This window comes from Barbus barbus (genome assembly GCF_936440315.1).
Source record: "Barbus barbus genome assembly, chromosome: 27".
Taxonomy (NCBI): Eukaryota; Metazoa; Chordata; class Actinopteri; order Cypriniformes; family Cyprinidae; genus Barbus; species Barbus barbus.
In genome coordinates, this window is record NC_136755.1 from 28,470,530 (window position 1) to 28,488,066 (window position 17,537).

The 17,537-nt window shown below is 35.0% G+C and overlaps 1 protein-coding gene across 1 annotated transcript in view; it reads left to right on the forward strand.

The window, feature by feature from the left end:
• Positions 1–17,537, forward strand: part of LOC306847483 (histone deacetylase 9-B-like) — a gene marked incomplete at its 3' end in the record, with an annotated part of 30,966 nt that continues 13,429 nt past the window's right edge. Inside the window, exons 1-5 of the mRNA XM_079381425.1 lie at positions 1–328; positions 7,998–8,212; positions 9,349–9,517; positions 10,599–10,719; positions 10,807–10,928. Of these exons, the coding sequence (XP_079237551.1) occupies positions 238–328; positions 7,998–8,212; positions 9,349–9,517; positions 10,599–10,719; positions 10,807–10,928 (718 nt within the window). The 5' untranslated portion in view covers positions 1–237. The remainder of the gene's footprint in view (positions 329–7,997; positions 8,213–9,348; positions 9,518–10,598; positions 10,720–10,806; positions 10,929–17,537) is intronic.

A 17,537-nucleotide genomic window follows, 5' to 3' on the forward strand; every position in this document is an offset into this window, starting at 1 on the left:
AGAGAGAGAGAGAGCGAGAGAGACAGCGCGGTTAGGAAGAGTAACAGAGAGAGAAAACGTGAGACAGAGCTGCTTCAGTTTCCTGTGCAGAGGTTGAGAGGCAGGTTGTGACATCTCCTCGCTCATCTACCTGATGAAACCCAGCAGGGACGGCTAGAGGAACAGACAGAGAAACCCTAAGGACTCTGCATAGGACAGGACCGGAGCAGAGGACGCTGGGCCACTGAAGCTCCAGTTATGCTGCAGACCATTTATGAATCTGACTCCAGCATCGGTGCAGAGTGGAGGAGGAGACGCCTGGACTCTCACAGCACGGCCATCGCTTCAGGTACAGCGGAAGAACTCGCCACAGTCTGTCAGGTGCTCCGAGAGAAACTTCTGATACAACGTTGCAATATTTAACTAATGAGTTCAGTTTAGAGCTGTTTGTCTCCATTTGCTCTCAACTTCAAGTATTTTTGTATTGTTTTCCATTACAAGTATGAATACATTCTTAAATCAAGATATATTTATTTGAGAAGCAAAGTAACTTAAAATGTAAAGTTTAGTTTCTGAAAAATCTGTCAAATTCAAGTGAGTTTATACTTAATAATGGCAATGGGGTAAGAAAGATGAAACTTATTTTCCCTTTGAATGAAGTTAAATGTTCTTACCCCATCGGCAGATTTTTTGTCTTGTTTTAAGTATAAACTTTTTTGTTTTTAAATATTTTTATTTCTCCTGAGGAATTTTAGGAGAAACATCAAGGCTAATTTGTAACTGAAACAAATGTTTAAATTATAAAAATGAATGTCATTTTATGTTTTGTTTGGTATTTTATTTTATTAATAATTCAAAAAAATCAAATCAAAATAAATTGAATTCATTTCAAATTTGTGTATTTTATAATTTAAGCTATATATATAAATGTTTTTCACATTGCAGTAATGAAAATTCAATTTTTTCTGATTTATCTAAGAAAATCAATCAAATAAACAACTGAGACACTGAGGAGATCTCCTTCTTACGGACAGGTGTCACATGTGAGGAAGAGCTCAAAGGTTGCTCAGGAGACTTAACTGAGTATCATAGTCTCTTCTCAGATGTTTCTCTTAAAATTCCCCAGGAGAAATAAAAAAAAGACACAAAAAAATGTTATAGAGTATAAAATGAACATGGAGCAGCTCACATCATTTGATGAGAAAGTTCAGTTATAAAGTACAAAAGTTGTATTAAATTGAATTTTGATTTGAATTTTACTTACAATAATACAATAAGATAAAGTACAATAAAAAAGTACATTTAGTTAAAAATAAAAATGTATTCATTTAATGAATGTATTAAATTATAATCATTTTATGTAATTTATTTTAAAATTACTCAAATGTAATTATATGACAATTTTGATTATTGCAATGTAAAAACTTTGATATACTGCAATATTAAAAGTCAAATTATGTTAATATTAAGCATTTTAAAATGTATTTTATTTGCATAATTTACAAATCAGCCTTGTCTCAGATGTTTCTCCTAAAATTCCCTAGGAGAAGTAAAAAAAGGATAACTATTCATTGTGTAGTAAGAGAACAGAGCAATAAAACGAACGTGGAGAGCAGCTCTTGAGAGAAGCGAGGAGAAGAGTTTGAGTTGGTATGGAGGTCTCTGCTGTATTTGTGATGTGAGTTATGGGGAATTTCACATCAGAGTGTGTGGATGATTCAACAGCTCTTAACCAGGTCAAATCTATATCCAGACATCACAGACAGTTTCATCATTTGTTTCATCTCACATTATTTTTTTGCTTTTACAAAAGCAAGTGACTCAAATCAAATGAATGGCGGCAGGTTTGTTCATCCTGTTACTAAGGCCTTTTACAGCTCAACCTCTCTAAATCCAGCAGCAGGTTTCTGATCTCAGATCAGCATATCCTCATAAACCTTTATTCATTTAATGAAGCTGGACTCAAACAAACTCCCTTTTGCAATGTTTTGGTATGTTAGCTTGCTTACTGTATATATACTCTGAAGTATATACGGCATACTAACTATTAAAAAAACACATATAGTAGTCTGAATTGTGCAGTGATAAACATTTGAATCAGCAGCTTTCTAAATTACCTCAATAGTTTGTGAATTTTATTAAAAGAGTGCCTTTTATTTTGTATTTTAATGCTTTTTTAAATGCAAAACCATCTTTTGTCGGTCTGGTTAAAAATGAGTCAAGCAGGAGATATTAATAAGCTGGCGTTACTTCTGGTTCATTCATCACACTGGAAATGGACGGTCAAGGTGAGCGCATTGCATTGTGGGATACTGTACTTCACGCATTGTGCTCTGTTGTATGCTACAGGTTTTTGCAAATGTTTATGCTTAGTAACAAGAAAAAATATCTGCCAATGGGGTCAGAAAAATAAACTGAATTCAAAAGGAAAACAAGATTATTACCTCACTGAAAGATGATGAGATTTTAATTTATTTATTTAAAAAAAGTCTTGATGCCATTTTCCTTATCACATAAATGTATATCTTGATTTAAAGGAGACCTATTATGCCACTTTTTCCCCGGGCGCTGCAGCATTGGCTGCCCACTGCTCCGGGTGTATGTTCACTACTGAGTGTACACTTGGATGGGTTAAATGCAGAGCACAAATTCTGAGTATAGGTCACCATGCTTGGCCACACACCACTTCCCTTTCCCTTTTACAAGATGTAAAATAAATCTCTGATGTCCCCAGAGCGTATATGTGAAGTTTTAGCTCAGTATACCCCACAGATAAATTTTTACAGCTTGTTAAAATTGCCACTTTTAGGGTGTGAGCCAAAACACGCTGTATTTGAGTATGTTGCTTTAAATGCAAATGAGCTGTTGCTCCCGGAGAAGAGGGCGGAGCTTCAAGAGCTCAAGCTCTAACATTAGCAGTGCTAGCCTTTGCAATTAAACATTCCCCTATTAGTACAAGCCTGTGATCTTTACAGAAAACTACTCGGTTTCAAAGTCAGTCAACTGATGATACTGTGCATAATAAATTCGCGTTTATGAATTACACAGACAGGGAGCACGGCGGGGTAAAAATAACAACATAGCTGGTCTCATGCTATCACAAACGTTATAAGTCCCACTTCTGAGTATGAGCTCGACAACTTCATATTTCTTTCATATGCAACTTTTAACTACCACATTCCTATTCACGATCATTCTGGCAGCACGTGAAGGCAGCATCAGTGAAAACACACAGAGACAATGATAGCTTTAGCAATTAGCCTTACAGAGTGACAAGAAGCTCTTTCAGAAAAGCAATTTGGAAAACAAACGCGTGATACTTACTTTGTCTGGAGCTGACGTTTGCGCACAAAGCGTTGGTATTAATTTCTAAACATATAGGGGACGTTACCAATTTTTTCCGGGATATTTCTTTCGAAAATGAAATTTAACCACAGTGTCCTTGGCTCAGATGAGGGGAGATTATGGCGACTCCTATGTTCATTAGTGCATCCCAAAACACAACACTTGTGACATTGTATATATCTCCAGTAATGGACTGTTCCCCCTCGCTGACGTGAACAGAGGGAGAATCTGTTTTTGGAGAGACTGTTTATGATTTATTGGTTTTATAAAAACCAGTTGGTGGATTTTTACCATTATAGGCTGGTTGTTTTCACACACTGCGGCCACACAACTGTGTTCAAATAGCTTATAAAAGTGATTTTTGCATAATAGGTCCCCTTTAAGAATTTAGATACTTGTAAAGGAAAACAAGACAAAAATACTTCTCGCACTGCAGTAAGAGTAATACGGTAGTATGCTTCCAAAAATAGCTATTGATTATTGAGTCTAGTAGCTTGTCACTCATCCTATTAACAGTGCAGTGATGTGATCTTTACTCTGTTTTTAGCATGTGTTGTCTACGAGGAGTTGTTTATCTCAGGCGTGTGTGTCCCATTTAGCATATTTCTACTATGCACTGAAAGTATGGCTGCTGATGCGATGCAAGTAAAGTAAAACAAGACCTCTTTGTCACAATCAATTAGCCTACTTTTTTAACTTGCATTCTTTGCCATTTTTCTTCAGCTAAAAAGGTCAAAAGTGATTATTTTCATGAAAAGTGATCTGGAGGCACAAACTGTAATCTTGCACACTATTTAGCATGGACAGTATGCAAATTGGGACACAACCAATAAATTAAGCACATTAAATGTTTGAGGTCAGTAAGATTTTTACCTTTCTTTGAAATAAGTCGCTTCTGCTCACCACGGCTGCATTTATTTGATCAAAAATACAGTAAAAACAGCAAAACTGTGAAATAATATTGCAATTGAAAATGGCTTTTTTCTATGTGAATATATAGTAAAATGTAATTTATTTCTGTGATCAAAGCTGAATTTTCAGCATCATTGCAGTCTTCAGTGTCACATGATCTTCAGAAATGACTCTAATATGCTGATTTGCCGCCCAAGACACATTATTATCAATGTTGAAATCAGTTGTGCTGCCTAATATTTTTGTGGAAACCGTGATACATTTTATTTTTCAGGATTCTTTGATGAAAAGAAAATCCAAAAGCACAGCATTTATTTGAAATTATAAAAGTCTTAACTGTCACTTTTAATGAATAAAAGCATTCATTTTGAACATTAACTTCTGAATGGTAGTGTATTGTCAGGTCTAATCAGCGTTTAGTGGGTGGATGCGTGTTTACTTCATACTTGATTTGTCGTTTCTAAGAAAGCTCTTTTGACAAGTGTTGTGCTCAGGTGTGTTTGTGCGCGGCGTCCCGCTTTAGGAATGGCGTGAGAGGGCAGTTATTTACCCCTCTGTGCCTCCGCGCTCCGTTACTGCCCGCGGCTGCATGTTGAAAGTTCTGGCCTCTTGACTTCAAGCTCGACTATTCTTAGCCGCTGTATTTTAGGCTTAAGGCATTAGGATGCTAAGATTAGCCCCGGTTATCATTCCGTCTGAGTTATCTCCTCACATAACTACATACCGGAAGGTTTTATTTATAATGCACACTCTTTTCTCTGTTTTTGAATAACAGCAGGAGAAAAAAAACATGAGCTTCTGAAAGTCAGTGAGTTGCGTCTCGGCTCTATTATTGTGTTCAGAGCACATGCTGCAGTCCTTTTGTTGTCGACTGACACCTTTGGCCAGTGTTGTGGTTCTGTTTTGGTGGTCTGTGCTTTTTGCGGCCTGTGTATTCTGGGCCGGGGGCCCGATGGAGTCTCTGTGGCGAGAGATGGTTTCACAACGCCACGGTTTTTATTTCAACGCCCGAACGTGGACGTGATGCCGATATTCTGAGTCAAATTCTACTGTTGCCTCTTACATAGTTACCCTCATAACCTACCATCAAAGAATAACTGTGTGCAACCAGAGGAAGGTTTCATTGCAGCCGGGATTTTCTTTCATAGCTCAGGAGACTTCATGGAGAGCTCGGTCATGTTTTATTTAAGAATCAACTTTGTATCAGACGTTTCACCTAAAATTCTTGAGGACAAATAAAAATGAGAGAATTATTGACATACTGTAAGAGTATGGAGATACAGTATGAAATGAATGAGTTCATATTGAGATTTCTGGTGTTTGATTTCCGACTTGTCAAATCTGAGCACATCATTGAGATCTCTTCTGTATGGAAGCCCAATTCCCTCCACATAAGAAAAAAAAGCATTATTTGGGAATCATAATTATGAGTTAGCATAAGACATAAAAAGTCAAAAATGTTTTGAAAGTTAGTTTTCTCTATTTTATCACTTTTTATCTAATATGTCATAATTATGACATAAAAAGAAAAATATGACATTAGGTTATGATTTTGAGATAAAAAGTCACAATTATGAGATACAAAGTAGAACTTATGACATACAGAGTCTTATAACTCTGTTTTTTAACTTTTTTAGTAAAAAGTCTAAATTATGACATTAGGTCATAATTATGAGATAAAAAGTCATTATGAAATAAAAAGTCAAAATTATGACATACTGTCTTAATTACGATATAAAAAGTCAAAATTACGACATACTAAATCAGAATTATGACATGAAAGGTCAAAATAATGTCATAATGTCAACTTTTTTGTCAATCTGCACTTTAAGTCATAATTTTGACTTTTTCATAATTTGGACTTTTTTCTTGTAATGCTAAATCATAATCTTTACTTTTGAGATTACGGAGGTATTTTCCTCACAAGAAACATCTAAGAAACAATTGAGAATCTGATACTGAATACTGATGGTGATGGCGCAGTGGATAAGACACATGCCTTGGGTGTGAGAGACCCGGGTTCGAATCCATCACAATGTGTCCCTGAGCAAGACACTTAACCCCTAGTTGCTCCAGAGGCGTGCGACCTCTGACATATATAGCAATTGTAAGTCGCTTTGGATAAAAGCGTCAGCTAAATGAATAAATGTAAATGACATATTGATACTAAAAGATGAAATATTGAAATATATCTCGTTGTTTTTTTCATTCTTCTGGTTGTGTTTGTGGGCCTGATGAAGAACACACGAGGAAAGCAGCACATGCACTAATAGTTTTATTAGTGAGGAGTTTGTTTCGGGCAGCAGATTAAGGGCATGTTTATGAGTGAGTTTATACAGCACAGCTTTTTTAGGGCACAAGGCCAGATCCTTCTCTGTAAACACACACACTACACACATACATGCCAAACGCCTTTCCTTTTCTCACTGTTTCGTTCACATGAGTAAAAATACATTAAGTGCAGCTCAAACATATCAGTCACATGCTGTCTCGCTTTAGATTGAGCTCAAATAAGATTTGGGCCTCGAACGGGAGGTTGTTGAAATACCTCCATGTTTATGCTCGAGGCATTTGAAATAGACCCCATAAAAAGACCCTCCTTGTAGATTATGCCTCTAATTGCCCTTGGGTTTATTTAAAGACCTAAAGAAGGGTTTAATTGGTCTTTTGACGCAGCTAACACTGCGATCCTTCATTTCTGACACAATCAGCTTGCAATCTGTATGAGTATTAAACCTGGAGTATTTATACAGCATTTGTTGTGAATGCAAACTTACGAGCTCAATTTCGCACATTGCACACTTAAATGTGTCAGAACACAAATCATAATGCACTGCAAGTGTGTGTATGTGATTGTAAACTGTCTGTTTCAGGTCAGCAGCTGTCATGGTGGAGCAACAGTTTGAAGAGAGGCTTGATGAGCAATTTAGTTAAACTGTTGACAATGTTTACCAGAAGCTTGTTTTAGATGAAAATATCTGAGAAGCTAATTTAAACTCTGAAGTAGCCTGGGAAGCTACAGATTCAAACTAGTTTAAAAGTATTAATCTACAGTCAAAAGTACCTTTAGCTACATTAATAGGCAATTCTTTAAGTGGGGAATATATTTTATTGTTCAAATGTTTGGGGTTAGAAAAACCTTTTGAAAGAAATTAACACTTTTATTCAGTAAGGATGCATTAAAAAGATCAAAAGTGACATTTATAATGTTCTAAAAGATTTATATTTCCGATAAACGCTGTTCTTTTGTTGATTCCTGAAAAATTAAATATATCACTGTTTCAACAAAACTAGCGCAACTGTTTTCAACATTGATAATAATCAGAAATGTTTCTTGAGCAGTACATCAGTATATTAGAGTGATTTCTGAAGGATCATGTGACACTGAAGACTGGAGTAATGCTGAAAATACAGCTTTGATCACAGAAATAAATTACATAAAAAACACTTATTTTAAATCGAAAAAACATTTAACAATATTAATGATTTTGAATCAAATAAATACAGCCTTGGTGAGCAGAAGAGTCATCTTTCAAAATCATCAAAAAATCTTACTGACCACAAACTTTTGAACGGAAGTATGTTATTTTTATATATATTTTTTTCACAGTATTTGGCAGGATTTGTGTAAAATCAAACAAATCAGAGAATCTGTTGTTGATCTGAACAAACCAGTTGACTAAAATGAATCAAAAGTGTGACTGGAAAAGAAAACAATCCAATCTGAAAATATTCCATGAAATGTTGTCTCTCTCTCTCAGATTCAGAGGTGTTGTCAGCGGTGGGCAGTACGTCGGAGGTTGGTATGTTGGACTGGGACCGTGACTCAGACGATTGGGAGAAGCAGTTACAGCGCGAGCTGCTTCTGATCCAGAGACAACAGCAGATCCAGAAACAGCTGCTCATCTCCGAGTTCCAGAAACAGCATCAGAACCTGCTGAGACAACATCAGGCCCAGCTCGAGGAGCACATCAAGGTACAAGCCTTCATTCACCGTGACCCCAGACAGAAAAACATGTAAATACACATGCAAATGCAGCACAAACTGCAAAGAAATGCTAAGTATGCAATTATCATATGTTAAGAAAGTATAATCATGAATGGTGAAACTAATGAGAGAAATCATCACCAAGCCAGACAGTCAAACTCAAATCAAGACGCTGTTTGTGTCAGATATTTGTGGATCGGATGAAGCTGATCCTCCTATATGAAGCAGGTCAGTGTGGCTTAAGGTCACTTGGCTGACCTGCAGGAAAGAGCTGCTCTGTCAACAATTACTGTGCTTAATCGCATTACCCCAGTGTGTGTGTGTGTGTGTGTGTGTGTGAAGCAGTGCGAAGTGAGTGTGTACGTGCACAGTTGTTTTTTGTGGTAATAAAAATTCTAAAAACTGCAAGTAAATTTCACAAACAATTAAAAATAAACAGCAAGTACAGCACACTTAATTAAACATGAAAGACTGAAATAGTATTTTTTTTTTCTTTTATTTGTTTAATTTACAAATTCAGTGTGGCTGCTGATTAGTCACTCTAAAGATGTAAAGTAATGGTCATCTGGATTTAAATGCTGCAGTATTTCTCTTTATTTTCAATGACTTGTAAAGGACTGGTTCACCCAGAAATGAAGATTAGCTGGATATGTCCTCACCCTCATGCTATCCAGGATGTAGATGAGTTTGTTTCATCATCAGATTTGTAGAAATGTAGCATTGCATCACTTGCTCAGCAATGGATGCTCTGCAGTGAATGGGTGCCGTCAGATTGAGAGTCCAAACAGCTGATTAAGACATCACAATAATCCACACCACTCCAGTCCATCAGTTAATGTCTTGAGAAAAGCTGCATGTTTGTAAGAAACAAATCCATCATTAAGAAGTTTTAACTTCAAACCATTACTTTTGGCTAAAATATGAGTCCATAATAAGTTAAACATCTTAATGATGGATTAGTTTCTTTTGGTTCAGAATATGTTAATTGATGGTCTGGAGTGGTGTGGATTATTGGGATGTTTTTATCAGTTGTTTGGACTCAACTAATATATCAGCATCAGCCATTTATGACTTTTTTATACTTTAAACTGTATGTTTATGGTTATTTTCTCTCTGTGTTTCAGCTCCAGCAGGCTCTGTTAACTCTCCGGCAGCAGCAGGAGGTGTTCGCTGAGGAGCGGCGGCTGGTGGCTGAGGACGAGAGAGAGGAGGTGCAGGAGGACGAGAAGGAGCTTCACAGGAGGGAGACGCAGAAACACCAGCACCACAGACGAAAGGAGCGATCTAAAGAGCGTGAGAAAACAGCCGTTTCCTGACACGAGGCCTCTGCCACAGTCATTTCATTTTAGAGATAACTCCTGTAGTATTTGTCTTTATGATATACCTCTGACATCTATCGGTTTATAAAAGTAATGGCAGTACTTATGTTTTTGCATGTCTTTTTAAATGTCCAGTTATATTTCACCTATGACTTAATCCTGCAAACTGCTTCATTCACCACCAGGGGGCGCTGTTTCTGCACACGTCTCTCCTTTCTGAGCTGAGAGTATCAAATACTCAAAATGCATTGAATTCATTACATACAAATATTATTGCTTTTAAGTTATATTAACGTTTTCAGCTGATTAAAATAACATTTTATTTGTGAAGTATACTTAGAAAGGAGATAGCTTACAGCAAATTAGATATTTTAAATCACTAGATTACAAATAAGTATTATTAGGTATTAAAATAAACAATGAAATACATAAATAAGAACAAATAGTAAAATGTATGAGATAAATATTTAATTTGATATTTAATATTTAAATATGAAAGTATACTTAAGTATTTGAGGTAATGATTATGAATTATATTTAAATTGAAATAAAAATATGATTAGATAATGTCAAAGATAGCATACAGGGGTTTTAAAACACACACACACACACACATAAATATGAAAGAATATAAAAATATGTGAAGTAAATATTTAATTTATACTTAATATTTAAATAAAAAACGAATTAAATATTATACTTAATTAAAATTCTATTTGAATAATTAAATACAAAATTAGATAAAAGTATGTTTGAGATAATGTCATAAATAAATAGCATACAGCTAATTAAATTTTAAACGAATAGATTACAAGGAAAATTATTACTAAAAAAACTAATCGATTGAATATATATGAAATAAATATGTAACTCTATATTTAAAATGTGTATTTAAACATGAATATAAATATTAAACACATATATAAAATAACATTTTAGTAGAGTTCAATTCCATTAAATATTAATTTCCATAAACACTGTAAAATAATCACATATAGGCTGATATCTGATGCTTTAAGTTGTCATAAAGTCTGTTCATAACTTGTTTTGTGCAGGTGCGATGGCGAGCACTGAAGTTCGTCAGAAGCTGCATGACTTTCTGATGAGTAAATCAGCTAAAGACCTGTCAGCGTCCGGCGCCGGTTACCTTCTCAACCGCTCCAAACTGTGGTACAGGTACATCAGCCTCCTGCAACTCCATTCAAGAGCATTACACGGCAGATTTCAGACTGCTTAAAATAGTGACGATGTCCTCTCTCACAGCTCCGCCCACCCGGGTCCTGCAGATCAGAGCTCGCCTCCTCAAGGAGAGACTCCGCCCACCTTCAAATACCCTCTGACCTCCGGCCTGGACTACAGAGAGGACTTCCCTCTCAGGAAGACTGGTAGGTCAGAGTTCAGAGGTCACGCCGTCCTATGATCCTTACAAAATCACTCTAATCTGAGACATGTTTGGAAGTGTTCAGGTTCGGTCTTTGAGAAGGGCAGTGCAAGGGCAATCTGAATATACATAGAGATCTTACACTGTAAATCCAGATTAAATTGCTTTGTTTCAAAACCTAGTGAGCTGCCAAGCTGTTTACTTCCGACATAGGCAACTGGCTTATAAGGCAGTATGTAGGGTGTTTGTCTATTGCGCAAAACAAAAACAAACAAAAAAAAAAAAATTCTTAGTGTTTTTTTCAAGTACAAATATCTAAAAATTCTTAAATCAAGATACATTTACTTGAGCAGCAAAATAATAAGATACTGTCTTTTTTTTTTTTTTTTTTTTTTTTTTTAAATTACCGGTAATTACTTTTTTTGTTGTTGCTTAAAACAAGACAAAAATATCTGCCAATAAGATCAGAAAATTAAGGTCAAAGGTGAAACAAGATTATTTTTCATACCCCACTGGCACATATTTTTTTCCTCAAGCTCATGCAATTTAGAAACATTTTAGAGAAAACAAGACTTAATATCTTATGTAAATTCCAGTACAAATATACAAACTAAATTTTAAATGAAGATACATTTACTTGAAAAATAAAATTATATTATAAAATAGAAATAGAAAGACTTTACAAAATGTTACAAAAATATTAAAATATTATAAAATATAAAATATTGTTATTCAGTTTATGCTTAATAAAATGGGGCCAGAAATATAAACTTAATTCAGAGGGAAAGCAAGATTTCTGTCCACACAACAGTTGTTTTTCTTTTTTTTAAGCATAAACTCACTTAATTGTGATACATTCTTAAGAAAATAGGACTTAATATCTTAAGTAATTTTTCTTCTCATACATGTATCTTGAATTAAGAATTTTTTGATATTTCTAATAAAAATAAATAAATAAATATTAAGAAAATATATTTCCAGTTCAAATTTTGGGGCAACAGTCCAATTTCAATTATATTAAAATATTCAATATATTCAGCATTGAATAAAATATGTTTTTAATCAATACTTCTTATTGGATATGTTAAGTTTGTTTGACCAAAAGAAGTATCTTAGAAGGCAGCATAGTTCTGATGCTGTCTATCTAGGGTGCGCACTAGGTTTTGGACCAGAGCCCAGTGAGCTGAAGTGTGCTCCTGCGGCTCGTGCAGAATATAGCAGCGTTACAGGAGCATCACGGGGCCCGGCGGAGGTGATGCTGCCTAAATGTTTGCAGATGAATCTGATCGATATTTAATCACTGGGGTCAGGAGTCAGCTGAGCTTGTCACTGGGAGCAGTGGCCTATGGGCACAGCTGTGAGTGACCCTGTTTAGCTTTAGGGTCAGCGCGGTGAGAATGACCACGCTTGTGCCCGATGAACGCCCTGGGGCGGCCCGTGCAGAGGTTTGCAAACAATTATCCAGCGGAGGGGTTGCAGAGATGGACTGGTCCGGCTCTCTGGCCCCTAATCAGAGCACAGAGGTTAACAGGAAGTAGGCGGCTTTGGGTCGTACGGGGACAAATCACCTCAGAGGAGCGTTCAGGATGGTCATTGTGGGCATTTGACCTTTGACCTCATGTCTTTGGGATTGTTTTGCATGTTTAATTGTGTCCTAGGTTAAAAAGTCTGAGCATTTAGTGATGGTGGTGTTCAATAGTTTGTGGTTGGTATTGTTTTATAATGTTTTTGAATAGTATGCTCATCAAAGCTGCATTTATGTGATCGAAAATATAGCTTAAGTAATTTCTTTGAATCCCTGCAGTGTTTTACAGAAATACTGACAAATATTGGAAAAAGTAACATACATACCGTTCAAAAGTCTGTTCCGATCACCAAGGCTGCACTTACTTCATCAGAAATACAGTAAAAGCAGTAATATTGTGAAATATTTTTACAATAAAAAAAAAAATATATATTTAGAATTCTGAGAAAAAAAAGTCAGAATTGCAAGATAAATGTGCATAATTACCTTTTTATTACTTTTTTTTAACAGGCTTAAATATTCCATAGATTTCTATTGTAATATATTGTAAAATGTAATTTATTCTTGTGACATAAGTCTGTATTTTCAGCATCATTACTCCAGTCTTCAGTCACATGATCCTTCAGAAATCATATATGCTGATTTGCTGCTCAAGAAACATTTCTGATTATTATCAATGTTGATAAACAGTTGTGCTGCTTCATTTTTGTGGTATTTTTCAGGATTCTTTGATGAATTGAAAGTTTAAATAGAACAGCATTTATAAAAAAAAATAAAAAAAAACTTTTGTAACATTATAAAATGTCTTTACTGTCAATTTTGATCAATTTAATGCATCCTTACTGAATAAACGTATTAATTTATTTCAAAAAAGAAAAATAAACTTTTGAAAGTTAGTGATAGTAAACGTGATTTTGCAAACACCAAAAGTACATCTGAAAACACGCTTGTTTTTCCAGGAACTGGTACTTGAGTCAACATGATCAGATAATTTCTGCATATTTCGGCGTCTCGTTGCGAGGCTGATTTCAAGATGAGTTTGCAGAGGAAGGTGATATGCCTGACTCGATGATAAGACTGAAAACCCTTTCAAAGGAAGCTTAAAAATAGACCTGGTTTTCATCCAGGCACAGCACGGCCAAAAAACAGGGAGGCTCAGCGGGCCGGAATACCGCAAACCCACGGGGACATTTTTCTTGAGCACAGGGGTCTGCGCCGCCTCGGGCCGCATCGGAGATCAGCGCAAAACCCCGGGATGGCTTTTCATCCCCTCTCAATAACTCAGGTAACAGCTTTTAAAAAGAGGCCCGTCCGGTACATTAGGGGGATACAAAAACAACAGGAACGACGCAAAGACGGGGGGAAAAAAATGTGAAGAAAAACAGCCTGCTTTTTTGTCAATTGAATAATTTGTCTACGCTGACAAGACGGTCTGCAGGGCCACTTCCTGCAGCTCCGGTTTCAGACCGTAGATCAGAACGAGCAAAGATAGAGCAGAGACGGCCAATTAAAACACAAAACACCTCTCTGTGCCTGAATGGAAGGATTTTTTAATACTAATGTAATCATTCCCATAGTTTCATACCTTAAGTTTCAAGATGTTTAAGCACTGCTCGCAAAACATGGAAAAACAATGTTTTTATGTATAAACTGAAATATCAAACATCCTGTAAGTAGACCTCAGGGTTGCCAGGTCTGCGTAGCAAAACCAGCCCAGTCATGGTCAAATCTAACCCAATCGCAGCAACACTATGAAATGGTAGACTATCCATTTTGAGGTCTATAATATATATATTAGTACAGTAAAACTGCTAACTTGGTATTAGACACCACTGACTTAAAAATGATAAATTAGAAATGTCTGCATAACAAAACCAGCCCAACCGCTACTCAAAACCAGCCCAATCATGGTCAAATCTAACCCAATCATGGCAAGCCAGCAACAGTATTAAATGGTAGACTATCCTTGAGGTAGGGTTGCCAGGTCTACTTAACAAAACCAGTCCAATTGCTACTCAAAACTAACATTAAAAATATATAGGCCTATTTTTTTTTTATTACAATAAAATTGTTAACTTGGTATTAGACACCACTGACTTACAAATGTGACCCTGGAGCACAAAAGCAGTCTTAAGTTGCTGGGGTATATTTGTAGCAATAGCCAAAAATACATTGTATGGGTCAAAATTATTTTTATGCCAAAAATCATTAGGATATAAAGCAAAGATCATGTTCCATGAAGATATTTGGTAAATTTCCTACTGTAAATATATCAAAACTTAATTTTTGATTAGTAATATGCATTGCTGTGAACTTCATTTGAACAACTTTAAAGGGGATTTTCTCAATATTTTGAGTTTTTTGCACCATCAGATTTTCAAATAGTTGTATCTCAGCCAAATATTGTCCTATCCTAACAAACCATACATCAATGGAAAGATTATTTATTCAGCTCTCATATGATGTATACTTCTCAATTTGGAAAATTGACCCTTATGACTGGTTTTGTGGTCCAGGGTCACAAATGATAAATGAGAAACACAGTTTGATGTCTGCGTAACAAAAGCAGCCCAATCATGGTCAAATCTAAGCCAACAGTATAAAATTGTAGACGCTCCTGTTTTGATTGACATTTTGAGGTAGGGTTGCCAGGTCTACGTAACAAAACCAGCCCAACTGCTACTCAAAACTAACCCAATCACAGCCTAAACTAGCCCAATCACCAATTTCATGGCAAAATCGCTCCAAAATTGTGTTTCACTTCAACCCCCAACAACCTCCAGCAACAGTAAAAGAAGCCCAGTTCCACGGGAACAGCATCATTCCCAGTAGATTCCTGCTCAGATTTGGGGTGGTGGGTGATCATGAAGGTAGCGTTTGTTCTTTGCCCTGGTCAGGACCTTCACGGCCGAATGATTGACAGGTGTGAAGGGGGCGGGATGCTGAGGCGACAGGTGTGTTTGTGTAAGGAAAGAGAACAGCGGGAGAGACGCTCCAATACTGCTAGAGCAAACACCACTGTTACTACTAGTGATCATAACAAAACCATATTGTTAGTTTTAAGTATCAATGTTGAGCGTGAGTCAGCATGCAGCGTTTGTGCTCTAGACGAGGTTCGCTGCCTTTTTACACCTGCTGGACCATAAAACAGGTGAAAAATCACACAAACTCACACGGAAGCCATACAGCAAAAAATACATATTTTTAGATTTTTAAATATATATATTATATTTATATTTTATATTATAAGTGCTGTCAAATTCTGTCAAAAATTAAACGTTTTTGTTTACATAATATATTTGTGTGTGCTGTTTATATATATTATGTATATATAAATACAAACACATGCATGTATATATTTAAGAAAAATATGTTATGTTTACATATTAAATATATTTATATATAATATAAAATATAAATGTATATTTTCAGAATATATACTGTGAGTGTATTTATATATACATAATAAATATACACAGTACACACACATATATATTATGTAAACAAAAACTTTTTTTTTTAAGATTGGAATATATTTTGGTATTTTAAAGAAATATATTTAGCTGTTTACAACATATATTTTGTCCATAAGAACTGGACATTAAAAAAAGTATTTCTTGCTACAGTAAAACTGTTATCTTGGTATTAGACAGCGCTGCCTAAAAACACAGTTTGATGCATCTCCCGTATTGATTTGGCACTCTGTTATGTGGTTAATAATCAGCACCTCGAGGAGGGACCTCAGATAAGAAGCATGTGGTAATGTCGGCAGTGTGGAGGTTCATATGGAACTGAAAAGCCTGGCAGGTGTAGCTCCGTCCCGCAGGTGTTTGTGTAAGGAAGCCCTTTAATGATGTTACCTAACGTAAACATGCCGACCGCTCTGCGTATTTTCCCTACGAATTAAAGACGTGTAAATCCTTCATGCTAACTGCTTGGCAAATATTTTTGCGGTATTTTTGTAATAGCTCTTATTAATCATGTGTCAGAGAGACTAAATTACAGTATTTGAGCATTACTGTAATCTCGTCCAAGTGCTCCTGAAACTCAAAGCATCCTTTTCACTACGATCTGCCTTTTTTGTCAGCCGTCTTCAATTTTATTAATTAATCAACTATGTGGGGTTCTTTAATTGCTTGTAACATCTGGCTTAACAGCCAAAAAACTGCATGTTGTGTTTTTCCGAACGAGAGCCGTAGGACTGAAGGGTTACAGTGGTGGTAAAACTTCCTCATCCTTGAACTATATGCATGATTGTGAAGTCAAACACATTCAAAAAGATTCACATTCATGTTTTTGTTTTATTATGAATAAAATAGTATTGAATTTTAATTCAATTTGACCTTATTTTTTATTTTGTTTATTTAATTAAATATTAAAGTGATCTTTTAGGGTAGAATTTTATTTTTAATTTATTCATAAACCTCTTGTCGACCCATCTTTTAGGGGTAGGATGTAGTAATTTTTTATTTTATTTTAATTATAAATACATTTATAATTAATTAATTAATTTGTATTTTGTTATACATTTTCATTTTATTTTATATAATTATTATTATTTTATATATAGAATTATATTACATTAAAAAAAATTATTTTGTTATATTTGATCTTATTGTATTATCATTTTGAGGTAGGTGGTAGTTGTTTTGTTTTTTAATTTTTAATATGTTTTTTAATTTTTAATATGTTTTTTAATTTTTAAAAAATTTTAATAAATACAATTACATTTCATTTCATTTATTATTTTGTTATACATTACACTTTTAGGGTTTATTTTATTTTATTTTTATTTATTTTTTTGTCAACACGTTATCTTTTAGGACTAGTCAATTTCATTTTATTTTATATTATAAATCAAATTTAATAAAAATATTAATAAATTAATAAAAAATTATATGCAATTAAATTTAGTTTTAGTAAATTTAAATTCAGTTGTATTTATTTATTTAAAGTTATAAATGTTTTTTCTTTTTTAACAATGTAGTATATTCTCACGAATCAGTCTTGCCAATAGGAAGTGTGTGTGTGTGTTTATTTTCATATTCCTCATCTCGTTTCATCTCTGCTCTCAGCCCACAGTGTGTT